Here is a 25123-nt window from a genome sequence, read left to right as displayed (position 1 = left end):
GAGCCAGGTGGCCCAGGACAACAGCAACTTTGTTTTCTGACATATTCTGTGTTGTTCTTGGCTGCAAGGCAACAACAGCTCCCAACACCATAACAGGGCTATGTGGAATGGCAGAATAGAAAACCTGGGAGACATAAACTAATCCAGGGCTGCATTCCATTATTGGCATCTAACAGTTCCAACTGTGTGTTTATGTATGGGCTTCAAACACTTCACTTTGGATATACAATTAAATAGTTTGCACATGAGGTAACAAAAAATAAACTAATCGGAGACAGCAACTTTGGAACAGGAAACTTGAACACAGCAAAAGAATGGGAAGGGGTTTTCTTTTTATACACATCACACCTAATGTAATATGTTCGATGGATATGCCAAAATTAGATAGTGTAATCCTCATAGCAAATGTGCGCTTTGTGAAGCTTTCTATATAGATAAAAAATACAATTATGTTCAGCAAGATACAAAAATCATTCTAAAAGTTTAATAAAAAAAGATACATGCTCAAATCTTTTGAAGATAGAGAAAGGTTGGTGTTTTTCATAGGATCTAAACTAACCACATTGATTTAGAGGGTGGAATCATTATTTCTTAAAATATGTACAGACAGTAGTATGCTTTCTTCAAAACCAATTACCTGTGGACCAGCACAGCTAATTTTACAGACATCACAATAGTGAAGCTGTGGCTGTTTAGGTGGTGGCTTTGGTTTTTGCTGTTTGTTCTGGAAGGCAGGTTTTTTGATGAAAGTGCTTCCTGTATTGGCACTGGTTCCTGTCCCAGTTCCAGTGCTAGTCCAGGTGGTGGCTGGGGGCTTCTGTGGTTGCTGATAGTATGACGTAGCAGCAGGGTATACAGCAGCTTCATAACCGGAGTAACTTGACCCTAATATGGCAAATAATTGTGATTATAAACTACTTCATGGCGTAACATTGGCCATTATGGTTTAATTATCAACATCCACCCTTAATAACCAAGTGATAGAACAGCAACTCTTAAATACTGCAACCTTGCCACAGTTAATTTTAGTTTTCATTTCCTCGCAAAAGAACATTTCCTAATGGTGCTCTGCTTTGCAGTCTGGATACAAAACAGAAGATGGCAAACCAGAAAATTGATTAAATGCTGACTAAAATCAGTAACAACTGGTGATAAGCAACTTTGCATTCATGAAACATTAGCTTGGTCAAGAAAGTGTTGAGAAAGAGCATATGTGGAAAACAGAGGCAGGACTGCATCAAAAATAATATATGTACTATTTATAAACACTACATAAAAGCTACACAAAAGGGACATATTGATTTTGCTCAGAAGTCCTCAACAGCAGAGATAAGTGCTAGACCAAAACAATAATGGATAAATCAAAGAAGGATTACTTACCTGAATAACTGACGGGTGTTGTATTGTATGAGGGTGTCTGTGTATATGATACAGCAGCAGTGGCTACTGCTGCGGTGGGTTGCACAGTGGGTTGCACAGTCGTTACCACGGGATACACTGTATAGCTAGTTGTAACTGGGATTGGAGTGGGTGCTGGCTTTATTGCAGTAACTTGCCTCGACTGTTGTGTTTGCGTGTATGGTGTTGTAGTCTGGCTGAAACTAGTTTTTGGAGCTACTGAAAGACAAAAATAAAAGGGGAAAATGTTATCTGATTTGGTAGAACTTGATTACAGAGGAGTTTTAATTTCAGCTTTGACAATAACGCATTCAAACACATTTGTTCAAATTGATTCTTTGCACAGACCTGAACATGTATAATTATCATCAAAATATAAACTAGTATGTAAATATTGTTCTTGCCCTTGAGCAAGGAGACTCGTTTTCACTGGAATATCCAAATGCTCACTATCACTCGTTCTGTTTCTCACATTCCAAGAGTTTAGAACATTGGTCTAAATACATTGATGGGTAGCTGGCATGCCTACAGGGAATTGCCAGCTTGCTGTAGTGCCTATAGTAGTGCATTCCAGACTTCTATGCTGATAGATGATGGTGAGTCAGCATGTTTCCAATAAGTCCATTGGTATTCCTTAAGTTGCTGATCTGAGGGGCCAGATAGCCTCTGTCTGTTAAAATATTCCTATTTGTACTGACTAGATCCAGGACGATGATCAACTACAAAGGGCAGTTGAAATCATGCAAACTTCAGGATACAAGAGATTCTGGGTTTTGAAAAGTAGAACTGTTTTGCATCAGTAGTAAACTTCAACATCTGGAGCGTTACAAACTTAGTACATCCAAAACTGCATACATCTTTCACTGTGTTTCTTATTTTAAGTCACATGGAACTAGAGTGGGCAATAATACCACATATTAATATTAACACATTGACTTTAAATAAAAACCTGTGAAATCTACTTGCTATGCAGAACTATAAAGTTACTTATATTCTTCATTTGGTTTTCCTATGGAGCTTATTGTTTTTATTTTTTTGGAATTTTGAGCATGACACTTAAAAATATTATGGACAGGAAATGCAAGATTGGCATGCGATAGCTGCAATTGTCAATGCAATTCTTGATAATTTAAGTAAAAATGTCAACTATATATTCTAAGGTCAAAGCATACAACTTAGTAGAACAGTAAATTTAGGTAATTCAGATATGTACACTTTAATTTTATTTACAATTCACCCCAACACAAATATAGCCAGGACACACATTTGCTTGTACTAATGCAAAATTCAAAAAGAAAAATTAAGCCTTATCAAAACTTGCTTTGGCTACATTCCCTATGCCCACATTACCCTGTTTTCGCCAGTATCAAGTACTGGAGGACTGGTATCACAACGACTGACCATACTCACCAATGGTCACAATGGGCTTTTTTCAGCAGTCTGATCAGGAGCAAGGAATTTGCTTACCCTCTTATCTTTGGACTACTGAGGTCAATTCAGAGTCCCCATCACCATCTTTTGAAATCATGTAGCTCAGGACTGGCCAAGATACAACATGGAACCTTTCCAGGCTACATGGCTCATGTTTACCTAGCAAGGTCATCAGGAAGCCAAGTTCAAAATTTTAATTACTTCTCACTGTTATGCTAAAGTTAGGAAACATGTCACTTACTTGTCTGATAGTAGGAATCTGTAGCAGTGTGCTGAGGTTGAGCAGCAGCTGAGACAGGTTGTTGATAATACTGCTTATCGTAAGTTGGTGCTGTTGCTGTGGAACGTGCATAACTGTAACTGTCCTACATTACAGACAAGGAAAATACATTAATGACTGCAACAGAAAGCCTGCAGAATACTACAAATAAAACTTTCCTCCACCAAAAGGGATCCTACTTGTCAACAAGAGCTGTTGTCATTTTGAAAATAACATTAACACTCCGCTCTAATCTTGATGAGCATCCGGCACACACATCACATGTGTGCAGTCACCCACTGAAGGCAGCATTATGCTATGGCCATCACTCAGGAGGATTGACATTTTATAGCACAACTCCCACTTTTTTTTTATTAACAAGGGAGAGGGTGGGATATTTCCTTACACAATTTTTTTCGCTAAGAACACCAGTTGAGCTGACTGACTGCATATTCAGGTTTGCAGTGCAGGATCTGTATACTGCTTATGAACCAGAGCAACATGGTTCAAGCATTAAGGTGTAATATTATACAGTGTGTGAAAACTGAATTATTTGTCTCTGTGAATTGTCAGAGATGGACTGAGAAGCTGGAGAGTTAGGGGAGTGAAATGAAATAATCCAGTGAACATACAACATCTTAGCCTACTAACACAGTGAACAGTAGGGGTTTTGAGCTGAATTACAAAGGTCTGTTATCAATGGCAGTTATGAAAACAAAGTGTTGTTTTGAATTAAGAGTATCACACACCATAAGGGCATTGAAGCATGTGTAATGTTTTCCTATAGAGTGTATGCATTCCATTATAATAAATATGGCTAATGACAATGCTGACCAACTATTAACATTGTATAGGAGTACTCATGATATAAAAATACAGGATGGTCTACAGCCGCAAAAATAACACTTGAAGGTTTTCAAAAATTTGGACAAGTACAAATGCACACCTGTCAGGTGTAATTTTGATACCACTCATGACCTGGACCAGCACTATCAGCTTTATTGCTGATTACTTAGATGGTCAAGGTCACCACTGGCATTATAGAACCATAGATTATACAGAGGCCAACTGTGTACCTTGTATCCATTTTATAATTATATATTTCTCTTACAATAAAGACAGAAATACTTTTACAAAAGAACAAAACTCAATTCTTAAACTTTATTGGCTATATTCTTTACACTAATTTTTTAAAAAACTGCATTAAAAAGGAGATACGCGATGTTCTGAGCTGACAGTTTAGCGGCTATCTACCTTACATACAAAGTTAATTAAGCTTTCTCCACAAGCACCTTAGATGAACCATAGATCAAGTCTGTCATCCAACCCCACTCTGTCTTGTCCGAATTTCCTCCTTGTGCGTAGTACTGCTGCAGAAAGAAACTTTGTGATTCATTGTGGCAAAATCAATGCCAGTATATATATACTGTATATATAAACACACAAACTAAGATTCAGTAAAGATCTTGATGTGGGTTAAAAGTTTTTCTGTTTGGTGCTTTTAGTAAAATTCTTTTCTGGCTACACTTGTGTCAAACTTTGTAACCAAATGACAAGAATCTAAAATAGCACAATTAACCAAAATTAATATCTGCTCAGACTAATATGTTTTCACTTTATATAGCAAGATTACAATCTTTAAATATTTGATTTAGTTTGGGTGGGTGAGTCAATGGATAGTGGTTGGGAAAGACTGGAATTTAATAGCTTAAATGTTTTTTAAAAGCAAAAAAAAGTTTTAATTTAGCAGAGTCTGCAATTCTTTATGTGGTTGAAATATTAAGATAAAGGATTTTCTGTGCACAGGTCTATACACCTAGATAGTACATGAGTTTCTGATAGCCCATGTAACATTCACTCATTTGCAAAAGAGAATTATTTCATCCAATGATAGCACAACAAAACTAAGGACACCTTACCAACACATGCTGATTCACACATCTCACACAATGTGGCACCATTGTGATATTCAAATTAAATATATTAAATTTATTAGCACACAGAAAATGGGTTTAATTTACGACCACCTTTCACAATAAGAATCCTGATACACAGCTAACTATAACACTTTATGGATGGTCGCTAGTTAAAGCAACCACTACCGTATAAATATTCATGCTGGGATAATAAATCTGACTTTGTGCAAACACTGTCGAGCTGATGGTGTTAACACATTGCTCCCTTCCAAGGTGGGCATCCTGATCCACAGGTGAAACATTTTGCTCCATATTCAAATTAATGGCTCAATTTTGTCAGACATATTGAGGCATTCTCGTATAGGAATAAAACTCTTCAGAGATTAAGTACTCAGCAACAACATTGAGCACTTCCCATAATGTGTCAGACGCAACTTTTGAAGAGAATCTTACAATGTGACAGATCACCAAATAGTGTTACATTAGAAAGCATTAATGCTACATGAAACATTTCACATAGAAGCCTGAACTCCCAAGAAACCAAAATGTTGAACAACTTTAGTGGTGGTTTACACCCAATTAGCTTGATCCATAACTAAACAGGTACAGGAACCAGATACTTATTTTCTGGAGACGACGCTCAATGTTGGTCTCGAAAGATATGCAAGTTAAGAACAGCTACACTAGTTAAATATTCTGAATCTATCCACTGGCATAACTACAAACATACAAAGTAAATCATTTTTATAGAAAGTGCAATAAATACTAGTCCCCAGAAAATGTGTGCATGGCTCAGGCATAAACACTCACCCTGAGCTCCCCAATAGGTCAAAGTATCATGTAGTGCTGCACAGCATCCGATTCTTGCTTCACCCTTCCCGACTAAAAAAGCTCAACATTCATCATATAGGAACACACAAGAATGGCTGCTTGCGTAAGGTAACAGAAGACAGTGGCCATCTGTGGAAATGTACCCAGGCATAAATCATCACTTCTTTGTGAGGAGGAGGAGGAGGAGGAGGGAGAAGAGGAAGGAAAGACAACTTTTTCTGGAGAAAGAATACTGGAGAGAGAATTTACCACTTTCGTGAATTAATTGTCGGACTGGATGTTGGAACTCTACTTCAAATTTGGAGTTTCTTTAAAACTGCACATTTGAATAGTTTTCTTATAATATTTCCAAGTTAATTCCCACAAATTCACATTCATCAGTATTCTAACTTTAAGGTGTAGTCTGACAGACTGCAACACAAATGTCTGCAATCAGTTTTCCAAACAAAGGGAAAAGGCAATCTGAACAACTGTATTTTCCACTCTTCTGAGGCAGAGGCCCTTCTGACCAGATGCGATTTCAAACAAGTTTCTTCCCGCAACATATCCACTTGGCACATTGAGTTTTGACCAGTTCAAGTCTCCAATAACCTCGGCATACCATCACAATGCATTCCCCTTGAACATTCATGCAAGTTTCAGGAAAATATATACTGCTGTGTTGAGGTGTTAATTGAATTCCATATATTTTAATAAAAACAAGATAATTCAACTTTTGAATACAAACTGCAGCTTTTGTATGGAATGAAATATGAAAAAAAAAGCACCATTTCCATGCAATTTCAGAAGTCACCAAAAGTTTTTAAATGAGTTGATAATCAGAAAGATGAATGCCAGCTCTACAGAACATTTAGTTTTTGGTGCTGAGCTTTTAGTTAAGCTTGATAAACTTAACCTGGCATATTGTCATATGACTTTAAGCAATTTTAGATCAGCTGTTCATCTACGTATTTTTGGACAAAATAGTTCTTCAAGTTCCTGTACCTCTCCTGGAATCAACAGTGACTAAGGCGGCAATTAGGGATAGTATTAGATCAGAGGAGGATAAATTAGCCCAAAAAAATACAACAAAACTGGGAACAGTTTAGAACTCAAGGGATATGTTTAGACCAAGGGATAAATTAGGAGGGAAAAAATACAAAACTGCAAGCTTGCAGAGAACATTAAAAACTGGTCGCAAAAGCTTCTATAGATAAGTGAAGACATGTAGATTCTTCACTATCAAAAGCAGGGGTATTTATAATGGGAAACAAAGACATGGCAGACTATTGAACAAATATTTTACAAAGGAGAACACAAATAACCTAGGGTCTGGTGAGAAGGAAGAACTGATCAAATCAATATTAGGAAAATAGGGATAGGAAAACTTTTGGGATTGAAGGCCAAAAGCTTCCTAGGGCCTGACAGTTCACAGCCTAGGAAGTGGCCTTAAAATAGTGAATGTATTGGTGGTGGTTTGCCAACATTACTTAGATTCTGGATCAGTTCCTATGGATTGGAGGGCAGCTAAATTAATCCCACTATTTAAAAAAAGGGAGAGAGAAAAAAAAACAGGGAATTACAGACCAGTTAGCCTGACGTTAGTGGGGAAAATACTAGAGTTCATTGTTAGATGTAATAGCAGAGTGTTTGGAAATCAGTGACAAAACTGGTTAAAGTCAGCCTTGATTTATGAGACAGAAATCATGCTTTACAAATTTACTGGAATTTTTTGAGATGTTAACTAGTAGAGCAAATGGAGTGAACCAGTGGATATGGTGCCTTTGGACTTTTAGAAAGCTTTCAATGAGGTCACAAATATGTGATGAATGTGCAAAGTTAAAGCATGTAGGATTGGGGGTAATGTACTCACATGGACAGAGAACTGAGAGGCAGACAAGAAACAGAGTAGGAATAAACAGGTCCTTTTCCAAGTAGCAGGCAGTGACTAGTACTATATTGCAGGATTCAGTGCTAGGACCCCCAGATATTCACAATATTGATGATTTAAACAAGAAAATTAAATGCAAGAGAAACAAAGGACTGCAGATGCTGGAATCTAGATGAAAAAACAAGATGCTGGAGGAACTCAGCAGGCCAGGCAGCATCCATGGAGAAATGCAGACGGTCAACATTTTGGGTCAAGACCCTTCAGGACTGAAGATAGGAAAAGGGGAAGCCCAATATATAGGGGGGCGAAAACAGAGCAGTGATTGGTGGACAAAAGAGGGCATCTACCTATCACCACCTTGCGCCCACCCTGCCTTCCCTCTTTCGTCCACCTATCACTGCTAGGTTTCTCCCCCCCGCCCTATATATTGGGCTTCCCCTTTTCCTATCTTCAGTCCTGAAGAAGGGTCCTGACCCGAAATGTTGACAGTCTGTTTTTCTCCACGGATGCTGCCTGGCCTGCAAAATTAAATGTAACATCTCCACACTTGTGAAAGACAAAGTTGGATGGTAGTGTGAGAAGGATACAGAGGCTCCAGTGTGATTTGAATAGATTGAGTCAATAGACAAATGCAAGGCAGATGGAGCTTAATGTGGAAAAATTAGGCGTTATCCATTTCGGTGGCAAAGACTGGAAGGCCAATTACTATCCAAGTGATGAGAGATTAAGAAAGGATGAGGTGCAATGAGACCCAGGTATCCTTGTACAGTTGTGATGAAAGTAAGCATGCAGTTACAGCAGGCAGTTAAGGTGGAAAATGACACAATGGCCTCCAATGTGAAAGGAGCAGGGAATATAGCAAAGGTTGACCATATTGGTTCATGGGATGATCAGACTGATGAATGGAGATTGGGAGAACTGAGCTTCTATTTGCTAGAGTTTAGAAGAATGAGAGGGGACCTCACTGAAACTTATAAAATCCTGACTCAACAGACTAGATTCAAAATTGATGTTCCCAATGTTGAGGAGGTCTGGACCCAGAGGTCACAACCATTTAGGTCTGAAATGAGGAGAAATTTCAGCACTTAAGTGGTGACCTTGTGGAATTCTCTTCCCGAGAAGGAAGTTGACAACAAATCACTAAATACATTCAAGAAGTTCGATAAAGTACTATTGGCTATAGAGATCAAAAGATATAGGAAGAGAACAGGAAAAGGGTATTGAATTTGGATGATCAGCCATAATCGTATTGGAAGGTGGAGCAGCCATGGGTGCAATGGCCTACTCCTACTTACTATGTTTCTATGTAAAACCAGAAGCTAATGGTACAAAATGTACACTTGCAGACTTATTCATAATTTACACATCTTTTTATTAACTTTGTCATATCAAGTATGGTGCTTTGAAAACAACAATATTTCTAAATTAGTTATTGGGACATTCACTGTTAATATTCATAGTTTCCTCATTACAATTGTCCTGAACGACATTCGGCATTAAAAAAACATACAGCTTTTGAAACCTGTAAAGAAAAATTTAATATGATATATTACAGACTTACCTGATCAGTAACCAATTGAAACTGAGCAGATTGCTTTCCAAAACAAAGAAAGAGGACTTAATCTAACAACACAACATTCTAGGATTGAGACAGTTTTATTTTGCATGGGAAGAAATAATTTCAATTTTACAATAAAGCACGTTGGCCAATTACTTGCTACAAATATCAAAACTAAACATAAAATAGGTAATGCATCAATTATGCCAACCTATATGGCATATGCATCTACCCAACTACCAGCCCAAAACATTTCATTAAGACAATTCGTTTCTACAGATTTCAAATCTGGGGGCCTAGCAGGTGCTACGCATCTTTCTGGTTTGTTAAAACAAATCATTCCACTAATCATTTTAAAGAATTATCTAGCTATCCTTTTTTTGTTGCAACCAGCATTTTATTCAATAGAATCTTGAAATTACATCCTTTATGAAGTTAAAAGAAAAACCCGCACCAGCTCTCATTAGAGCCACACTCTGCTTTACTGTAGAATTAAAAGGTTATTTAAGATGGAGCAAACCACGAGTAAGTAGTCTATTTGTGCGGAAGGAAGCAACATACACCCACTGTATATTCCAGAATACTCCATAGTTATCTCACAAGTTTCAATTCTGGCATTGCCCAAACTGGAATCAGAAACTATATGAATGCAACAGTTATCTACATTGGGCGACAATCTTTCATTTTTAAACTGCTCATTACAACAAATATTAAAATGTAGCAACAAATATATTTTGACATCAAAATCAGAGCTGTCCATAAAAACTTTGTAACATTACACATTTGCCATTTCTTAACAGAACAGAAATGGTGCAAATATAAACATTCCAGATATCAGTTCTTTAAGCAATCTGAGACAAAGCAGATCTCAAAAATTACATAATGTGAGGAAATAATTCAGAAGCGAGACTTGCAAAGTAATTGGAATGAACCAACAGGACAGATGGGATCTACAGGAGTAAGCCATTCAGCCTTTGAACCCATTCTGTCATTCAATTAGACCACAGCGAATCTACAACTCCATGTGGCTATCTTCCCGCTTCAATAACCTTCCCTGATAAATGCTCATTGTTCAGTTTTGAAATTTCCAATTGACGCAGCCCCTGCAGAGATTTGTAGAAATTCCAGATTTCAAATAAACTTTTCAGGTCAAATTTCTTCTCGATTTCATTCCTAAATGGTTTGTCTCTATTTCTATGATAAGCTTTTAATTGAATGTCCAAGTCCTCTGGATGAAATTTCCACATGTACTATTATTTTACCTAAAACCTTTACATCCCCCAAGGTGAGTAACCATCTTTTAAATTAGCAAAAGATCCACATAACAGTAAACCAAAAGAGAGTAATTTGCACTCTGCCTCCATTCCATTATTCTTCTTAGAAAGTGGACCATTTCACTTTTTGCATTTATTAATACGGCACTGATAAATTATGCAACTACTTCAATGGGTACCAAAATGCAATAGCTTTACTTCAATCATGTTAGCAAGTTTCCTGGCATTATCAAATTCTTTCAAGTGGTCTAATCAAAATGACTGCATTGGGACACAGGTGAAACAGTTCAGCATTTCCCATTACAGAGTAGAAAGCATTGGAACAGAACATAATTTAAGTACCTACCTCCTAAACACAGGACCCCCTTAGGGAGCCCTATAGGCAAAACTGCTGATTTTACTCTGGAGCAGGAAATGCTATATTGGTTACCTGGTAGTTTTGTGTTGTTGCCGGTGTTTGCTGTGGTGCAGCTTCAGGTTGCCTCTGTCCATAGTTGTAGTCTGCCACAGAATGTGCTGTTGGATAACTTCCATATGCTGCCGAGGTCACTGGTCTCACTGCTTGTGTGGCAGGCACAGGAGCATAAGCTGCAGTGACTGCATGGGCCGTTGGTGGAGCTTGCTGTACGGTGTAACTGGCTGGCGTGGATGGATGTGAATATGCAATACCAGTGGCGGGCTGTGCACTAATGAAAACAAAATCAGAAGAAACTAATCAGTTTAAAAAAGGAGATGGCGCCAGAGTGAGGCGACTCTTTGCAAGCTGCTCTCAGATTTATTCAAGCAATCGAGAAATTAAAAATAGACTTTGTCTGCAAGGAGCAGGACAGTGGCGCAACTGGTAGAGCTGCTGCCTCACAGTACCAGCATCAGGTTCAATCCTGACCACTTCTGCTGTTTGTGTAGTTTACACGTTCTCCTTTTGTGACTATGTGGATTTCCTCTGAGTGCTCCAGTTTCCTCCCCCATCCCAACGATATGCCGGTTAGTAGGTTAATTGCCAGCGTGTAGGTGTAAGGTAGAATCTGAGGGAAGTTGGTGGGAATGTGGAGAGAATAAAATGGAAGTAGTGTGGGATTTGTGCAAATGGGTGTCTGTTTCTGTGCCAAATGACCCTCTTTGTCCGCCTGTTGAACATTTTTACAATATAACTTGGAGATTTTCTTTTAGGGCAAAATATGGCCTGTGGATCACCTGACAAAGCAGCACAAATGAGTTCTAATTCATGATTGAAAAATAAGTTTATTTGTCCAGTTCCAGCTCTGTGGCCCTGGAAACTTCAAAGGACAGTTCTAGGCACTATTTCCTCACTGGTGGATAAACATCAAAAGTTAAAATATGCTGATAATAACTGTCTAAGTTCTACAGAAATTAATAGTAAAGACCTGGACTTTACTGCAACATCACACCATCACTAGCAACACCAACTGTTACTAGTGACACCCTGGTCGTCCACAACTTCCTCCTAACAACATTTTTAAAAAAGTTGTTACGTTCAGAAGATTGTGGGTTCAGCTCCCACAAGGAAATGTCCAAGATATGTTAAAAGATGAAGCTATTTTATGCAGCATAAGGGTCAATAACCAGATTCAAAATAATTGGCAACAAAATGATGGATTTTTTTTTAATGTAATGACCTATGTTGAAGACAACCTCCTGAAAGGGTGGTGAAAGCAATTTCAGTACTTTTCCAGCTGTTATAAGACTCTCAAATGGACCTCTTGTACGTTAAAGATGAACTCTTGACCTCACTATCTACCTTGTCATAGCCCTTGCACCTTATTATCTACCTACACTGCACTCTCTCTTAAATAGTATATTCTGCATTCTGTTATTGCTTTTCCCTTATACTACTTCAAAGTACTTATGTTTTGAAATGATCTATACAGATGCCTGCACAACTGTTTTTCACTGTATCTCAGTACGTGACAATAAGAAACCAATACCAAGCCATTTCAAACTTCCAAAAAGGAATAAATACTTCGAAGCTGGAAAAGCGATTAATTGGCTAGTGCTTTAACAGAACCAGCATTGGCAGAATTGGGCTGATTGATCTGCTCTTGCGTGATTTAAAAATTCTAAACTTAGTGCACGCACACCATCTGTGCAGTGATTAAACAGTTTATGCTTTTGTTTTGTACATGGAAAATTTCTCTTCATTCTTCATGACAGATGTCTACATTTCACATCAGTGACATTCATCGTACTTGAACAAATAAACTTGAATGCGAATAGCAAAAGCAGGTTTTCACATTCTTAAAAAGCTAGTGTGAATTAGTTCATACAATAATAATGGAACTTCTAATTCATCAATTTGCTGTATATCAGGAAACGGGAATAAAAACAGAAGATGCTGGAAAGTGAAAGAGTTAATATTTTGAGACAATGAACTCTCATTTGAACCAGGGAACATTAGAAAGCAAACGTATTTTAAGCTTCAAAGCAGTGGGAGTGGTTGAAAGACCAAAGGCAACATCTGTGATATGGTAAAGTTTAAGAACAATTGGCCAAATCCAGTTGTGAATGGCCTTTGGTTGCACGAGGTTCATATGCCTTTTCTAGAATACAGCAGACAATCTCTGTAGGCAACAGCACAAGTAGTTAATGTGGTAGTGAAGGCATTTGGCTACTTGCCTTCATTAGACAGAGCATAGAACATAGGAGCTGAGGAGGGACCTGAATGAGGTATACAGAATTATGTGAGGCATAAACAGGGGAGATAGTTGGAAATGTTTCCCCTTTGCAGAAATGTCTATATTCAGAGGGCATAGATTTAAGGTAAGGGGCAGGAGGAGATTTAGAGGGGAGCTGAGGAAGAACATTTTCAAAGGGCAGTTGGGGGATATGAGTCCTCTCACAGTTAATTAGTATAATCACTGTGTATAAAATCATGAGGGGCATAGATAGGGTGAATGCACTCAGCCTTTTTCTCAGGGTTGGGGAATCAAGAACTAGAGGTTTAAGGTGAGAGGGGAAAGATTTAATAGGAATTTGAGGGGCAACTTTTTTTTTCACACACAAAGGATGGGATGAATGTGGAATGAGCTGCTGGAGGAAGTGGTTGAGGCAGGTACAATGACACCTTTCAAAAGAAAGTTTGACAGGTACATGGATAGGAAGGGTTTAGAGAGGATATAGGCCAAACACTGGCCAATGGGACTAGCTTGGATGGGCATCTTGGTCAGCATGGACCAGTTGGGCCAAAGGGCCTGTTTCTGTGCTCTATGGCTCTGAAGGCCACTCTTCTGTGTTCATATTTTGAAGAGTATCCAATGAGTGAATATCCAATTTCCAACAAGATTCTGCCACTAGACACATATTCCCCTAGCTTTTCAGCATTTCATAGGGATCTCTCCCTTCATTGCTTCTTGGTCCATTCTTCCATCCCTGCCCACCGCTCCCCTTCTTATTGGACTTTCCCTGTGCAACACCTGTCCTTTTACCCCTTCTCTTCCCATCATCCATGGACTCAAACATTCTTTCCAGGTGAAGCAGCAATTCACTTACACTTCTCCTAATCTATTGCACTGCAGTCTGTGTTCACAATGCGGCCTCCATTACATTGGAGAAACCAAATGAAGATTAGGTGATTGCTTTGTGCGGCAAGTGCACTCATTACTCCAGAATGATCCTGAGCATCCAGTTGCTTGCTATTTTAATTCACCACCCCACTCCATCCTCTGTCTGTGGCTTCCTGAACTGTCACAAGACTAAAGCTGCAAGCTTGAGGAAAAACATCTCATTTCTGTCTGGGTACATTGCAGCCTGCAGAACTTGATACTAAATGCTCTGACTTTAGATAATATGCCCTTTCTTCCTGTCTATACAAGAACCATTTGTCTGCCATCCATTTTCCTTTTCCTCTCCATGTATGGTCTGGTCTGGTCTGGTCTGCTGGACACGTCCCAATATGCCAAAAGCACATCAACATCAAGTTAAACAACCTTCATACCTTACCAACATGCCACGTGTCTTTCCTCTATCAGAAAATTTCCCTTGTTTTCACCGCTACCCAGACTAACTTCTCTCTCTCTTTCTCAGGTCAAATGAAGGGTCCCTAATCTAAAATGTTAACTGTTTCTCTTTCCACAAATGCTGCCTGACAAGCTTAGTTTTCCCAGCATTTTCCACTTTCTGTTCTGATATCATATTGGCTCAGTTTTTCTTATTCTACTTCCACAAATGCCACGAAGTCATTTTGACTCATCCTATCAGACACTCCTTTTCTTCTACACATCCCTCACCTTCTCTCCTACTGAAAACTAACTTGCATCTCTCTCTTTCCCAGTTTTGATGAAGGGTTGCAGACCTGAACCATTGATGGCTTCTCTTTCCACAGATGCTGCCTGAGCTGGAGTTTTTCCAGAATTTTCTGTATTTGTTTCAGATTTTCAGTAGTTGCATTTTGTTTTAATATATTCATCCAATTAGTGAAAAGGTTTTGCTCGTCTCACTGCTCTGCATTTTATTTTTTTTTATCCAGCTCCTTTGTGGAAGTTATTGCTTCCATCACCCTTCTGGATAACATATTCTAAATCTTATTTTTGTTGCAAAAATAGGATTTACAATATGCTATACAAACCATTCACTAATGGTCAGAAGACAGCTCTGCATGATTAAAGATTGTGTTAACTTGTTCCAATTTAACCTCTAACTGCCACACAAAATCACTATTGTGACAAAGATTACATGCTAAATAATATCATACTGTGCTACTTTTCTCCGGCAGTTAGTTACGGGAAGAACCTATGTCAGTATATATTACATATGTGCCTTGCATGACTTCTGTGTTTCTCAAATGATTTAGAACATGATGTGCCTTTGAAATGTCTTGTGTTGCAATGTGAAAAAAAAGCAGTCAATTTGAGCACAACATGGTCCCATCAACAATAATTTAGTAATGAACAATATCTTGTTTTGTTGACGTTGGTTGAGAGGACCAACAACACCTTGATTTAATGCCCATTCCATAGATATCACCTCAGACAATTAAGTCTTCTCTGTATACAGTGATGGAATGTCAAACTACATTGTGTGTTCAAATCAAGAGGGACTTGAACCCCAAACCACCCATCTCAGACACAAAAGATGCTACTACCAAGTCAGAATTGTTAAATTATTAGGTCAATTTTAAACTGCTGCATATTTCATCATGTGATCCCCTTTCAAGATTACCGAATAAATCTTTAATTGCTTCTTCTCCTGTTAAAAACAAACTTTTCAAGTACACTTGGGTATTACATGCAGATGAATGCACAGATGAGAATAGATTAGTCTGGATTGATCAAGGGTGTCTAGATATCAGGAGTTCGTACTGCCTAGGATTATCTTCTGATGGTTTAAGTTGTGATGTTGTATCCAGAAGCTTTTACTTCATGTCCAAATGAACATAAAGACTCACTAAACAGGCCAAGAGAAAGTGTCAGAGAGCTGATGTAGCACAAGAAAACACACTTGGTGATGTACACGAATACAATCTCCTCTACTTGACTCGCACACCACAAATAAAAATTACTGTTATGGTGATATGCTGATTTGTACACAAAGCTGTATTAACAAAATTTGTACAAAGTGAACAGTTAGTTAATTGTTAGATTTTTTTTGTTTATATTGACAGAGAAATGATTAATTAGTTTCAGCATGACTTGATTTTTTTACACACACCAATAGCTGCTCTTGAAGATGAATTTGAAAAAATAGAAATTCAAAATTTAAAATTTCTTGACCACAGTCACTGAAGGTCTAACTGGCCAACACCTCTTGCTGGCACTGGGACCCAATAGGAACTCCATCCTTTCTCTTTACATAAAAAAAGCTAACCAGGTTTTGATGAATGGTACCAAAGTACATTTCATCAGAACTACTAACTCATTGTAACCTTCAATTATCAAACATTGGGAAGACACAGGTACCAAAGTACAAGACATAGTTTTAACTGACAATCTAAGGCTTATAGTTTATTTTTTGGGAATTGACCATCCCTGGCAAAGCCCACGAAGGTAGCAGTGAGCCGCCTATTTGAATTGCTGCTCTCATTCTGGTGAAGGTGCTTCCAGTGTGGTGGAAGGAGTACCAGGATTCAAACCCAGCAACAAAAAGGAACCTTAATACATTTCCATCAGGATGTTGTAACACTGGAGGAAACAGAAGTGGTGGTGTTCCCGCATGCTTGAAGCCCTCATCCTTCTTGGTGTTAGAGGTTGAGCGTTCAAGTCAAGTTTTTTTTGTTATGTGCACAAGTATGGAGAGGTACAAGTACAATGAAAAACTTGCAGCAGCATCACAGGCACATAGGCTCAGCCAACACACAGAATATAAATTATACAAGACAGTGAAGAGGAAAGAAAAGCATGCAAACAAGACACTAGTGCAAACAAAAAGAGAAGTCCATAGTAGTGCAAGAGTGATCCGTAGTGTTCTGTTGCTGAGGTAGGATTAGGGTTGTGCAGGTTAATTAAAAAATCTGATGGTTGTAGGAAAGGAGCTGTTCATGAACTTGGTTGTGTGGGGCTTCAGGCTTCTGTACCTCCTACCTGACAATAGCAGCAAGTGTGTTTTGGGAAACTTTGTCAGAATAGCCTGAGAGTGTGGTGAATTTTGCAAATGGTACACATTTCAGCCACTATTTGTTGGTGGTGGAGGGGATGAACAATTAGGTTGGTGACTGGGCTATACATCAAGCAGGCTACTTTGCCTTGGATGACATTGAGCCTTGAGCATTATTAAAGCTGCATTCCTCCAGGCAGGTAAACAGTTTTCCATCATGCTTCTGTCTTGTAGATGGTGGAAAGGCTTTGCAGTGTACGAGGTGAGCCACATGCTGCAGGATGCCTAATCTTAGGCATGGTCTCAACTAAGCACATAAATACTGTGGTTACAAGTCTGGGATCAGTGGTAAACCTATAATGGAAGCAAGATCATTGAAGAAGCAGCTGAAAATGATTAGACATAGGACAATGACTTAAGGAACACCTGAAGTGATGACCTGGGGTTGGGATGACTGATCTCCCATAACTACAACCAGTCTCCTTTTCGTGGGGTAGGACTCCAACCGTTGAAGTAATTTCCCATTGAGTTTAGTTTTACCAAAACTCCTTGGTACCGCACATGGTCCAAAACTGCCTTGATATTCAAGGGCCATCATTTTAAACTTAATTTTGGATTTCACTCTTTGGTCCATGTTTGGACCGAGGCTGTGTTGAGATCTGCACGCAAGTGGTCCTAGTATAACCCAAACTGGGCCATTACCTCATGTCAGGTCCAAATGTTAACCCTTTATCTTGAGAATATGCACCAAATTCCAGACTTGACAGTCTCCCAGCACCTCCTGTAAAACTATTACCAAATCATTCCTCCTTGAATAGCCTCTGGGAGTACAAGGATAGGAGGGAAAACAAATCGTGAGAGCACAAAAAGGCAATGAAGGTTAAGAAATTGGGCAAAAAAGATGGGATTTGGAGTATAATGTAGCAGGATGTGAGGTTATCTGCTGTGTCAGGAAGAACAGGAAAACAGAATATTGGGTAGGATCTTCCATTCAAAAGGCATCAGCTCCTAACAGAATCCAACAAGCTGGTGAAAACTTCCGGAGATATCACAGTACTTAAGAAATCTGCCTGTTGAACCTACTGCCCTGTTGACTGAAATGTACTTGTTTTATTAAAAATACATTTAAAATTTAATAGTTTTTATTTTTAATTGTTTGCATTTTTGATAGAGATCAAATGCTTACGACATTTAGAATGGCAATTTTTACAAGTGATAAAGCTGGGGTCATAGCATTACTGGCCATCATGGGAATGCAAAGAAGATTCCCAAGGCAACTGACTGGCTCAGTGGGTGGCATAGTGGCACAGCTAGTAGATCTGTTGTCTCACAAGTCCAGCGGCTAAATTCAGTTCTGACCTCCGAGAATATGGAATTTGCACGTGGGTTTCCTCCAGATGCTACTTCCTCCCACAAGCCAAAAACACGCAGATTGGTAGGTTAAATGACCACTTACCATTTAAATTGCCCCGAGTATGTAGGCAAATGGTAGAATCTCAGCCGAGTTGATGGAAATGGGGGTGAGAATAAAAAAAAATTGGAATCAGTGTAATTGAGTGCTTGATGATCAGGGGAGATTCAATGGGCCAAAGTATATTAAAAAAATAGTAATTAGAGTAAATGTTGGTCACCAAGAGGACAAAACTGGTGAATTAGTAAGGGGAAATAAGGAAATGACAGGGATTTTGAACATTTTGTTTTAAAAATCAGTCTTCATGGTATAAGACATAAAAAGCATCCCAACAATCTTAGAAAAACAAGACCCAAGTTAAATTAAAGTAATAATTTAAAACAATATCACTAGACAAAAAAAGTATTTGGCAAATCAATGGAAATAAAGCTAACACATCCGATGACCTAAAATCTCCAGTGCCATAGAAATTGTGAATGCATTGTCTATGATATTTCAAAACTGCTTAGACTGTGTAAAGATGCTAGCAGATTGGGGAAAAAAAACAATGTTTTTATTCAAGGAGGGCTGAAGACAAAGCAGGAAACTACAATACAAGCCATTTAGCCTTCTAGCATCAGGGAAATGCCAGAATTCGTTATTCAGTGGTTGTGAGAGCTTTAAAAAAAATCATAACACAATGAGTCAACAGTTTTATAAAGGGAAATTTATTAAAGTTCTTTAAGGATGCGACAAGCAAAGAACTATAGAGAGTTATGGACACAACTCAGCACATCATGGAAACCAGCTCCCCTTCATAAACTCTGTCTATACTTCTAACTGCCTCGGTAAAGCAGCCAACATAATCAAAGACTCCTCCCACACCGGCCATTCTCTTTTCTCCCCTCTCCCATCAGGCAGAAGATACAAAAGCTGAAAGCATGTACCACCAAGTTCAAGGACAGCTTCTATCCCGCTGTTATAAGACTATTAAACAGTTCCCTAGTGTGATAAGATGGACTTGATCTCACAATCTACCTCGTTATGACCTTGCACCTTATTGTCTACCTGCACTGCATTTTCTCTGTAGCTGTTACACTTTATTCTGCATTCTGTTATTGTTTTTACCTTGTACTACCTTGATGCACTGTGTAATGAACTGTATGAACGGTATGCAAGACAAGTTTTTCCACTGTATCTCGATACATGTGACAATAACTCCAATTCCAAGCAGAGTGAATAAAGGGGAACCAGCAGATATCATGTATATGGATTTCCATTAGGCACTCAATAACACAAAAGGTTACTAAACAAGTTAACAGTTCACAGCACTGGGAGTAGTATAGAAGCATGATAGAAATTTGGCTAACCAACAGAAAAGAGTCAAGATAAATATCTTGTAATAATAGGTATGTTATAAGTAATTACTAGGACGCCAGAAGGACAAACTATTCACAAATCTATATTAATGATCAGTGAAGAGAACAGGTGCACCGTGGCCAAATATCTGGAAAGTACAAAGAAGTGGTAAAATCAGTTGTGAAGAAAACAGTCCGCAAAAGGATATAAATAAGTGGGCAAAATTCAGTAGATGGAAAATAATGTGGGTAAATGCAAGGTTACACACTTTGAAAAGAATAGCAGAAAATACTGTTTAATGGAGAGAGAATGGATGGTGGGATGATGCTCTCGCACATGAAGCACAGGTACAGCAAGAAATTTCAAAGGCAACTTGGAATGCCAGCCTTTATTAAAAGTGGGACATGGGACAAAGGTACACAAGTTTTGTTACAATTTTACAACGTATTTGTGAGACTACAGCTGGAATATTGCATACAGTTTTGGTTTCCTTATCTAAAGGAGTAATATACTTGCATGGAGGCAGTACAAAAAAGATTCACAAAATTGATTCCTGGAATCAAGGGGTAGGTACAACCTACATTCCTCAGTTCAGAAGAAAACCTGACCTTATTGAAATATTAGATTGAGCTTGGCAAGGCAAATGGTGAGATAATGTTTTCCCTCATGAGTGGACATCCATTTATGACGGAAATGAGGTGAAGTTACTCCTTAGACTTGAGAATCTCCAGTTCAGTTCTGCCCTTCGATACTATATGGAATTTGCCAAGTCTTTAAGCATATTCAAGTCTGAGAAAAATTTCTGCAGCTATAACAAAATCAATGGTTATGGGCATCAAGCACGAGAGTGGAGCTGAGGCTAGCAATCAGATCAATCATCTTATTGAATGAGGAGAATGCTCAAGGGGCCACATTGCCCACTACTGCTCAAGTCCTTAGGAATAAGTCTTGTGAACCTTGACTGCAATGCGTTTAATGAAGTACACCATTATGCACGGAAAACAAATCTACACAGTACTTGGACTGTTTATTTTTAAATTAATTTATGGGAAGAGGACATGGTTGGCAAGTCCAAAATTTACATCAGTCTCTAATTGTGCTCAAGATACCGGTGACTTGCCTTCTTGAAATGCTGCAGTTCCTCTGTTGAAGGTACACCCGAATGTTGTTGGGCAAGGAGTTCCAAGATTAATTCCTTCATTTTAGTACACTGGACCAATGATGAAGTCAGGAGGGAGCATGAATTGAAGGGAACCTGCAGGTTGACAACATGCCCGTATGTGTTTCCCTTTTGGTGGCTGAACTCACGTGGGAGTTACTGTTGGTGCAGTCTTCAGCATGGCATGAAATGCCAATGGGAGCACAGTTAATATGCACTGGTGGTATGGAAAGAATATTTTTAGGAGGATGGATGAGCTGCCACCAATAGGACTGCTTTGTCCTGGGTGATACTGAGCTTCCCAATTATCATTGGAGTTGCACTCAAAACATTGCATCGCACTCCTGCCTTTTACCTAGTAAGCACAAAAGCATTTGGTCTGATAGATAAGTGGCATGCTACTGGATACCCAGCCTCTGACCTGCTCATCTTGTACTCACACTATTAGTGTGGATTTGCCAGTTAGCTTTTTAGTTACTGGTGATTTCCAAGTTCTTGATGATGGGGAACTCAGTGAATGACGATTGAACTCTCAATAGGTCTCCAGATCATTAGTCTACACTGTTTGTCCACACCCCAATATCTTCTTAACTACTAAAGCATAATTTATATATGGACTCATCATAGCCTTAAGACAGGTGCTTACTGCAATTGTGCAGTTAGAAACTCCTAGCAAAGAAGGTCAACACATCATTTGGTTCATGTTTAGTCTATCTGCATTTTAATTTTATGGTTTGTGTACATGTGCATATAAATTCTTCTGAATGTCAATGTTTAACAAGTTTCCCACCACATTAAAAACTGTTTTTTATTCTTCCTACCCAAAAAAAAATCAAATTTGCCCTAAGTATACCTCCATGCTTGCTTACTCACTTCTCCAAATTTCTTTGAAAAAACAGCATCTTCCTCACAGCTACTTTACCACTTAGTATTTTTGACAAAGCTATCATAACACTAATTGCAAATTAGCTGAAGCTTCAGCACTAACACCGACTCAGAAAAGACTGACAATCTGAAAATGATTCATTAATTCTAACTCAATTCCTGTCCTTAAATAATCCTTTTTTATGTTAATACATTACGAACCCTATAAGCCATTATGTAACAGCTTCACAGATGCACCTTCTGTACCATTTGAAGATATAGACAATCTTCACTTATTTGTTTCTTTTATGTATCCTGATATCATAGATGAGATTCTAGCATTTTCCCCAAAATATGACAGCACCAACTGCTCTGTAGTTCACCAGTTTGAACAGTAGTCGTACATTTTCCTTTTAATCCACTGCAGCAATTTTAAGATGAAAGGAATTTTGGAAAATAACAAATATACAACTGCTATCTTTGAACTCTGGCATGTAGGCAACCAGTTACAGGAAATTTGTTGGCTTTTGGCCCCCATTTTCTATAATTTCTAGGTTTTGACTTTCTGATTCTACCTCCTCACTGATCACATTACCTCTTGTAGGCTGTCACATCCAAGAGTCTGTCATTTGATATTTTCTAGCTCTCATTCAATCCAGTTCTCAATTCCAGAGAAAGAGCCCAGTATTAATAATCTCTTTTCCTACATTTTTAATGCTATTTTATGAATATAACCCACACATGCTCAAAATGAAATTAGTGCCAACTGTCCACAACTGTTTCACATTTTGCACACACCACTCTTGATGTTTGAATTTAAGATAATCCAACCAGAAAAATGCTCTAATTTGAAACAAATAAATGATGAATTTGTCAACAGCCTGAAAAAGTCCCTCACTCAACTCCATTTGATAGTCTAGGGCACAATGGGAAATTGAAGCAGAAACCCAGGCCTACTCTCCAAAAATCAATGGATGTGTAATGTTATTCCAAAATACTATACTGTAAATTTCACTAATTTTCTTTAGAGGCACACAAAATGTTCCTGTGGGTACTGTACAAGCCAAGGTCTCTGAAAAACCTGTTTTTACGTTTCCCTTAAGTTATTTACAACAGTACAATCAATCTAGCGTCTCTCCTGTGTCCTGGCAGAGATGCTATCTTAATAAGCATAAAAGCTTCTGATTAATTTCCATTTTGATCAGTAATGAAAATGTGACAAAGGGAAAAATATTGTGTAAACAGATGGAGCTAAATGGTCCAACGAAATCAAATAACTGGGAAAATAAATCAGAAGAATTTCTATATCATGCAAGGCAAAGTACAAAATTATGGAATTGTAGCATTAACCAAAGAAAACAAAAACACACTTAATATAACCAAGTTTTCCCCAGAAGCTCTTGGGTTTACAATTGTTAGACCAAGTACAAAAGAAACAAAAAAGACCACATGAGAAAGATAGATTTCCTCCAGCTTTTATGTTAACAATATAAAAGGTTTCTGAGAATAACAGGTTTACAATTAGGCCTGAAATTAATGAGAATTTTTTTTTCCTGTTAAGAACCCTTCGTACAAAATGCAGACTATTTTCTACAATCTGATGACATTTATTTTCGGTCAGGATCCGCTACCTAACTGAAAATAAAGTTGAAAACTTTGGGGATTTACACTTGGGTAATTAAATCAAGCAAGAATAGATTCTGCCAGGCATGATATGCAATATAATGGTTAATGCATGTTCTATGATCAAATTAAAATATTCCTAAATATAAAAAAACTAAAACAATCCAAGATTTAAAATTATAAGCAGTTCTTTTCATTCTGCAGGGATTAGTATTTAAATGTATCATTCAGACAATCAGAGGTCATTCATAGTTACAGAAAATGAATGCAGAGTACAATTGATGGGACAGTTTTGGAACAAGACATTTTGCTTTGATCTCAAGTACTTCCCAGATCTCAAGAAACACCAAACATTATATTAAAATTGTAGTTTGTTGCCAGACTTTACCTTCAGCTTCATTATTGAGGAAACACTGACTTGAAGCCCAGTATCAGCTCCATGGCATTACAACTTTTGAAGATCTGGGAATTACCCTCATGTCCTCATCAAAATGTATCTTTCAAATCACTAATAAAATAGCCATTTTAAATTTAGGTTATTTGTGTCATTTAGCAACTACAATTCCCTTAGAATGTTGACTGCAAAAGGTACTATATTGTCTGAACTACGGAAGATTTTCAATGATGGTGAAACGTGCTGCACAAACGGAATCCATTTCTTTCCCTTCCACATCCTTAGCAATTCACCTGTATAAGATATTAGTGTGTATGAAGTAACCCCACTATTCTGCAAATGTTCCAGTATCATTACCCAATCAATATTGCCTGATCAGTGTTAGAAACCCCCAGCCAGACTTTGACCTCAAACTCTAATTCAATGAATGGAACTGTTCCAGGTTACCCAGAAGATGGCCACATGTCCCACATTATACTTATGGGTAGATATGAACTAAGAGGCTTTTAGAGTGACTAGTGACAGTCTTTCCTTCCTCTTTGAAATGGCCTCTCAAAACAAAATTGAAAACTACGAAGTATGCTTTGCCCTTTAAGGGAGAGTATTTGCTCACAATGACAGATATAAGAAAAGTTTCCATTACACAGAAAGATGGGCCATTTGGCCAAAATGGCCCCCGCCTGAATGGTCTCTTCAGAGAATGTCCAGCCCCAAATGAAGTGCTCCTGATGCCAAACTATTGCAGTTAGTACTGCAAGGATTATGACTCATTGAAAACTGGATTAAGACCAGCCACTGCATTGCCAAAGGTCCATATCCTGGACTAATCAACTCTAACAAAGCAATATTCTGACTAGGATCACAAAATTGCTTGAGCAACAAGTTTTGTTATAAAGTTTGCAATGAAAAGCACTGATAAAGATTAGATGAACTTAATCATCACACTCTTATAATGAAATGTCAGCTGCAGCTCAGCTGGTATCATTCCAACCCAAGTTAGTTGGTTGTGGATGCAAGTCCACAAATACAAAAATCCATGGAGACTCAAAGGGCTAAAGGAGTGCTGAACCTTCAGAGCTACTTTCTTTTGCATAGAACCAAAGACAGTTCTACCTGCTCAGGCAAATGCAAAAGATCACATGACAAGGAAAGCTGAATATTTCCCATAGCATCATGGAAATTAATTATTCCTAAACAGATTACTAAAGCACTTTATCTGGTCATTACCACATTGTTGTTTGTGCAATCTTC

The 25123-nt window shown here is 38.2% G+C and overlaps 1 protein-coding gene across 5 annotated transcripts in view; it reads right to left on the bottom strand.

The window, feature by feature from the left end:
- The window catches only part of LOC127582348 (zinc finger RNA-binding protein-like), a 68528-nt gene that overhangs the window by 38291 nt on the left and 5114 nt on the right, over positions 1-25123 (bottom strand). Inside the window, exons 3-7 of one of the 5 annotated variants that reach the window (XM_052037504.1) lie at positions 10968-11223; positions 4381-4458; positions 3071-3194; positions 1381-1617; positions 638-885 (exon numbers count right to left, since the gene is read on the bottom strand). In XM_052037504.1, the coding sequence (XP_051893464.1) occupies positions 638-885; positions 1381-1617; positions 3071-3194; positions 4381-4458; positions 10968-11223 (943 nt within the window). The remainder of the gene's footprint in view (positions 1-637; positions 886-1380; positions 1618-3070; positions 3195-4380; positions 4459-10967; positions 11224-25123) is intronic. The other 4 variants (XM_052037507.1, XM_052037505.1, XM_052037508.1 and 1 more) reach the window with 4 other exon arrangements.

The sequence above is a fragment of the Pristis pectinata genome, chromosome 24 (genome assembly GCF_009764475.1).
Source record: "Pristis pectinata isolate sPriPec2 chromosome 24, sPriPec2.1.pri, whole genome shotgun sequence".
In the NCBI taxonomy this organism is placed as follows: domain Eukaryota; kingdom Metazoa; phylum Chordata; class Chondrichthyes; order Rhinopristiformes; family Pristidae; genus Pristis; species Pristis pectinata.
This window is presented reverse-complemented; position numbering and strand designations above follow the sequence as displayed.